At 34.4% G+C, this 6849-nt stretch overlaps 1 protein-coding gene across 1 annotated transcript; it reads right to left on the minus strand.

Moving 5' to 3' along the window:
• Nucleotides 1–222: 222 nt before the first annotated feature.
• On the minus strand, nucleotides 223–6843 carry LOC134243805 (dynein axonemal heavy chain 6-like; the record flags this gene model as incomplete). The annotated part of the gene is made up of 10 exons (XM_062726037.1): nucleotides 6665–6843; nucleotides 6116–6312; nucleotides 5513–5696; nucleotides 4936–5160; nucleotides 4375–4596; nucleotides 3022–3459; nucleotides 2573–2744; nucleotides 2065–2228; nucleotides 550–681; nucleotides 223–383 (listed from the first exon to the last, which is right to left on the minus strand). Coding segments are annotated over exons 1-10 (1982 nt in total), but the record flags the coding sequence as incomplete, so codon positions are not given.
• Nucleotides 6844–6849: the final 6 nt, after the last annotated feature.

Below are 6849 nucleotides of genomic sequence, written 5' to 3' on the forward strand. Positions count from 1 at the left end.
GAAAAAATTTTTCTCAGAAAATTTGAATTTCAATGTTAAATTTCAAATATATTTTCCAGAATGTATAAAAAAAATGCTTTTTTAATTAATAGTTAAGAGTGGTGCCATTTTTATCCAGTCGGTTTGGAGAGGGCAACCAAACACTTTTTTTTAGAGATGGCTCATTGATCTGCATTTATTACCTGGTCAAATTAAATGCTTATTAATTACTCTATTAATTACCTGGTCAGCGATTGTTTCCCAGTACCGCCCACTCCGACCAGGAGGGCGTTACCACGATCCTGACGAATCATACGAGCGATACGGGACACATGCTCAATGGCGTCCATAAAAAATACCAGCTTCATCTCCTTAGAGGAGTTCATATTGTAGTCGTCTAGATACTACAACAAAATATAACAATAAATATAATAAATGCTTCTTATGAAGAAACAAATAACACAAAAGAATTAAATTATTAAAATCAGTTGTTAAACAAAATTTCTTTACATATAACTGGAATTTTTATGCTATGAATCTGTTTAAGAAATACTACACACTGCGACTTACATCTTGTAGGACATTAGTCAGTTTTTTCAGATCACTGAGTTCTTCATAAATTCTGTCGGCCTTCTCAGCGCCAATCTTAATGAAGTCTCCAAATATAATAGGATGTGTAGTAAAACTATCAGGCTCCACATTCTAAAAAATGCATAATTTATAACCATATCATCTGAAGTATCAATTTCTTTTTAATAAAAAATGCTGTATAAATAGCGAGACGAAAATTAAGCAATTTGTCCTTAAAACTTGGTACATGTATTTTATTTTTAGCTAGAGATGTAATTTTGGCAATTTTCAAAAGTTAACTTAAAAAGTTTTTACGAATAAAACACAATCAATTTTAGCAATATTCAATTTCAGTGATTTTGGTACCTTTGCTATTAATGCCAAAATTAAATCCTTGCTAAAAATTCTGCTTTTACAGTATACTGTATATGTTAAATGCAATAGGAACTTTGTTACTAGCTAATAAGGCCTGATTTGAAATTTCCTGACTTTTTCACATGAAAGGATTTTTTTATTAGCTGATATTGGTCAATATATTTTCAATATTTACAGGGCCAGACTACCCCCCTTCAATAGTACTGCACTGGACACCCTAACCCTTCCATTGCTGCAAAAAAAAATATTCCTGGATGAACAAGACAAAATTGTACCTCTCCAAAGTGTTTGCTAGCCATCTCAGAAAGCATGGTGTGACAGTGAAGACTTTCAGTTCGTGTTTGCTGAAATCGTACTCTCATGGCCTTGTGCAAAGTGTGTCAAAAATATTTTGTGTGATAACTCCTGTGTTGCCTGCAGCAGACCTGAGAAAGGGGCAAAATATTTCATGATAATTAAAATATATTCATCAAATGCCAAATTATGTATTTTATGACAGCTAAAATACATGGTCTTGATTGAAATTCTTGATTTAATTTTACCAATTATATTGCACAATGAAATGGTCAAAATTGAATTTTTTCATGGTTTTTTGTTGAAATTTCTTTGCAAATATCTGGATTTTTGATTAAAATATTTTTAAACAATGTACATGTCCTCTACTTGTATCAATCTTTGATTTCTTGAAAAAGTTTCTGTACCAATTTCTGTAGAATTCTTATAAAATTTTCACTTCAGTAAATTTTAAATTTTTTTATTAATGTTTTTTTTTACCTTAGGGAAATTTTAGATGAGATCTCTTTATATATCTCAATATTGTAGTGTTTTTAATAAACTGAATAGGTTAATTTGAATAAATTGTTTGAAATTTTGTTTGTTAATTTTTTCCTCCCTCCCTCGTACGTTTTGAATTCACTTTAGATGTGACGTTAAACGTAGAATTAACTTTGAACAGCCTTATAAGGTCTAATTTGAAATTTCCTGACTTTTTCACATGAAAGGATTTTTTTCTTTACTGATATTGGTCAAAATATTTTCAATATTTACAGGGCCAGACTACCCCCTTCAATAGTGCTGCACTGGACACCCTAACTCCTCCATTCCTACAAAAAAATATTCATGAACAAGACAAAATTGTACCTCTCCAAAGTGTTTGCTAGCCATCTCAGAAAGCATGGTGTGGAAGTATTGCTTGTCTTCATTGTTGATGAGACGATCGTGGAAAACTCTCATGGCCTCATGACAGAAGAGTCGGAAAATCTGTTTATTGTCTCGAATAACTCCTGTGTCTGCCTGCAGCAGACCTGAGAAAGGGGCAAAAATATTTCATGATTTAAAATATATTCATCAAAGCAAATTATGTATTTTATGACATAAAATACATGTACATCTTGATTGAAATCTTGATTTAATTTTACCTATGTGCACCGGCCAAAATTGTATTTTTTACATGGTTTTTTGTTCATATAATTTTTTGGCAAATATCTGGATATTTGATTAAAATATTTTTAAACAATGTACATGTCCTCTACTTGTATCAATCTTTGATTTCTTGAAAAAGTTTCTGTACCAATTTCTGTAGAATTCTTATAAAATTTTTAACTTCAGAAAATTTTAAATTTTTTTATTAATGTTTTATTTCTTTTACCTTGGACACATTTAGAGAGATCTCTGAGGTTGAAGACGTAGTGAGATTTAGCCGGGGTGGGGAGGAGATCCGTCGACATTCTGCCGTAAATCTCCACGGCAGCCTGAACAATCGACTCAGTCGACTGACGGACAGATGTAGGGAAATCCATTAGAAATCCAGCCAGGATTTGCTGTAATTAAGACACATGATCATTTAAGTGTAAATTGATTTTGTTGACCTAGAAGAAAAAAGCATTAATATATAAACTATATTTTACATTCTGGTGTACCACTGAAAATTTGATTTCAAGCTTCATTTTAACAAGGATTACAAAGAAAACTTTTAACTTTTAAAATGTCTTCTAACTTCTTCAATAAATTGTTGACAATCTTACTACAATAAATATATTTTTGTTGACAAAACATACAATTTTGAATCTAAGCTTCAATTTAACTACACAAACTCACCATAAACATGTGTTTGAGACTGTGTTCAGTCGGCGGGGGGATAGATAACATGGCAAAGTGACGGAAAAATCGGGGAGAGACAGGATTCCTTCCTCCACCAGGGGGCGCACACGCAGCAGATAAAGTCACGTCCTGAATCTCCTTCCAGAATAGCTTCTCTCTGTCATACATTCCCCCGAAGTCCTGGTACTGTCTCAATAACTCAATAGGGGGCTGGGAGCCATACGTGTCAAGTTTAGGCATGTTCAAATCATCCACAAAGATGATCACACGTTTGCCCACTGGGGCACCAATAACGTTCTTTCTCCTTTTCTCGAGTTTTCCTTCAATCATCTCCTGGGTTCTCTTGCTGCTTGTCTGAGCGGAAAAGTTGATGAACTGTGGGACGTAGTTTGCTTTCTCAGCGATGCCATTCAGAAGTCCTCTGGCGATCACAGACTATAGAATAAAAGCTTGATTTTGATAAACTGCTAGAAATGTACACTATTTTCGTATTTTAAACTGAGCACCAATTATTTGCTGTTCTTTGGTTAACAAAACTAAGTGCTTAGAAAACAAAAAATTTTTATCACTTAAAAAAAGAAACAAATTTACAAATCAAGCCCCCTCCCCCAAAAAAATGTATTATGATTCCTTTCTAATCAATTGCAATGTTTTGAAAGCTATATATCCTAGTCCAGACCTGTTTACCCATAACATTGTCTCTCAGTATTTTTCGCAAAATTTGTCTGTGACATATTTCATGTAACAAATTTCAATTTTTCAACTTTGCAGGTAAAAACAAGAAAAATGCTCTTTGCATTACCAAAAACTTGGTTTCTAAACATGGTCTTTGACCTTTAATAATACCAAGCGTTTTCACAACCAAATTAAATCGCTTAGAAATCTTCCTCTAATTTAAATTTGAAACTGATGAGAGATCATAATGATTGATTGATTATCAATTGAAGAATTTTTCACCATTGGTGAAATCACCAAGTTATGGAAACTCAACTTCAAATTTTGTATTACTTGATAAGGGCCATTTCTAATCAATTCCAATGTTTTTTGTTTTCATTTCAAAAAGCTATAACATATACTTTATTTATGAAAACTAGTGTCCATTATCAAATAATAATGAACATAAGTGTTTGTCATTTCCATTTGGTTGTGTGAAAATTTTATGCCCAACAAACGTAAAAATTCCGAAATGAAAACAAAATTATGTCGGAAATAATAATGAAAAAATGGTTGGTAATTTTAAAAACTCCAGTTTTTGAAAGACACCTGACTGTAATTTTTATTCCCAAAAGCAGAACACAAAAATTCATGTCAACTCAATACAATAATCAGATAACATAAAATTTTAATTACCTTTCCTACACCAGTACCTCCAGTGTATAAGACGGAGTGTTTGACTGACAGGAATTTCTCCAGTAGGTAGCCGAATCTGACTGTGTCAATGGTCGGCACCAACATCTCAAAGAACGGCACTTCTTTGTCATATTTAAAGGGAGGGACGATCTTCTCCCATAAGTCCATGCGGCGAGTCTCAAAGTCCATGTAACAGCTCCACAGGTCACCGGCATTGGGCAGCTATAAATAGAACAATCAAAGAAGAATCAATCAGTTGTGCTTTTATGAATTTCAAAAAAACACACATTTTAATTTATCAAGATTCATTGAAAATTAAGGAATAGTTATTTTGAGACCAAAAAATTTTTAGTATCTGCAATTCCATTTTTCTTGTCATTAAACATTTATGCTAAGGGTCCATTCAAATATTGTTGACTAATTATGAATTTAAATCTTAAAACAGACACTTGTTTTGCACATAGATGAACTATAGTAAGTTTTATTTTCTTCCTTTCTATTTACTTAAATGAAACTACTTAATATTTTTGATACCAAATATGTTACAGTATTAAAACACACCTTGGCATCTCCATTTTCCTCGAACTGTTGTCTGACAAAAGTATCGAAGGCGTCCCAGTAGTTCTCTGTGATGTTTCCTCCGATACACCACAGATAACAGAAGACAAACGTCGTACACAGCAGTGGGTTAAGTTTGTTAGGATCCTGGTTCAAATCCGGACCGCCACGACGGAACAGCAGGGACTCCAGGAGGCGGCAAAGGGAGATCACCTTGCTGATGTCAAACTATAAAATAGAGATTTGATAATATAATTAAACATTTTTAGAATTTTTTATCCAAGCACATACACACACTCAAAAAAAATATTTAAAGCTTAAGTGGGTCCTCAAAAGTATAGTTTAGTATTTATGCTTTTTTTCTTGTTTGTCATAACATGCACTGAATTGCTGCAATATGATTCAATGACTTGTCTCCTTTTCAGCACTATTTTTACAATGTACAAGAGACAGGTTATAAATATTCTCCCTTAATTCTCCAATAGGTGAGGAACAAAAAGACCCCTGTACCTTTTTATTGTCTCCTTCTATTTCAATTCTTACAGACAACCCCCATATTCATGAAGCTATTTCATGTTACCTGGTTGATGCTTTGTTGACACTTCTTGCGGACGAATGCCAATCCGTCGTCCACATATCTGACAAACAGATCCAGAATGTACTCGCGGATTTCTTCCTTTACTTTGTCGGCGTATCCGTTTATCCAGGTCTGGGTGAAGGGCAGCCACTTCAGTTCCTCGGGGTCCACAAACACCATACCACATCTACAGGGTAGAGTGAAAATTATATCACACATTTTTTGAGAGCCTTACTCATTATTTGCAGATATATACATGTTAAAAGTTAGATTGTTTTTGAAGAAAGGGTATTGGATCAAAATATAGGAAAAGGGGGAGTTAAGAATTTGCTTCTAGCAACCAGATATCTGTCGTTTCTTTGTAGGAAAATAATTATGTGCAATGGTTGTGTGCAGTTGGAATGGGGGAGGGGGGTCTGTAATTTTTTTTAACAATGCACTCAAAGTCAAAGTTTTTTAAACACAATGATAAAAAAGATCAAGACAGACAGAGAGAGAGAGAGGTTAAGAAAAATATTTTAGAGAAACAAATTATTTCACACAAACTTTAGGGAAAAGATTTGACACGAAACTTTTGATCATAGTTTTAAAAGAAATTCTTTTTACCTGCTGACAGTGGCAGGGGAGGCGACTGCAAGATCCTGGACCTCAAACAACATGTGTATGTAGGGAGTGAACTTGATCCTCTCACTGTTAGCTAGACACAACATCTTATTGTCGTCCAGGACGGTGTTCATGTTTTCAATCCATAGCGCATCCACCGGGCCGTCACACACCACCCAATGGTGGTCCATAGACGTGTCCTATTAATAGAACAGGCACAGAGGTGTAGTTTTACTAACAGAATGTTTAAAGTTATCATTAGCAAATTTTTTCTTTTCATTTTCAATCTTTAAAAAAAATCTTAGATCATTCCAACAAAAGCAAAATAAATGTAATTTTTTGCATTCTTTGAATTCTACTTTTTGTCCGTTAACAGGCATGTATTTAAGGCACTTTGCCTAAACTTGAAATATATTTTGTCCATGCACTGTCAGATAAATTTAGACTTCCATGTACACAGTAATTTGACATACTAGACCCAATTTACTCACAACACACCCCTAACCCCAACTCCCAGTTAAAACTGAACCTTAGATCCTCTCCTCTATTTACCTGTACACATGCCCTGACTGTCATGGCCATGAGTCCGTCGGACCACTCCAGGGTCAGTTTATTGATCCCCCCGTATAACTCCTCCATGGTGATAGACTTTGGGTTCAGGACGTGGGTGTGACAGGGCTGGTAGAACGGGTTCTTCTCCCCCGCGGCGTGAAGGTTTGTCAGTGTGTCCTTCAGTA

Source organism: Saccostrea cucullata, unplaced genomic scaffold (assembly GCF_032062105.1).
Source record: "Saccostrea cucullata isolate Sc308-1 unplaced genomic scaffold, CSIRO_AGI_Scuc_v1 ctg23885, whole genome shotgun sequence".
Classification (NCBI taxonomy): Eukaryota; Metazoa; Mollusca; class Bivalvia; order Ostreida; family Ostreidae; genus Saccostrea; species Saccostrea cuccullata.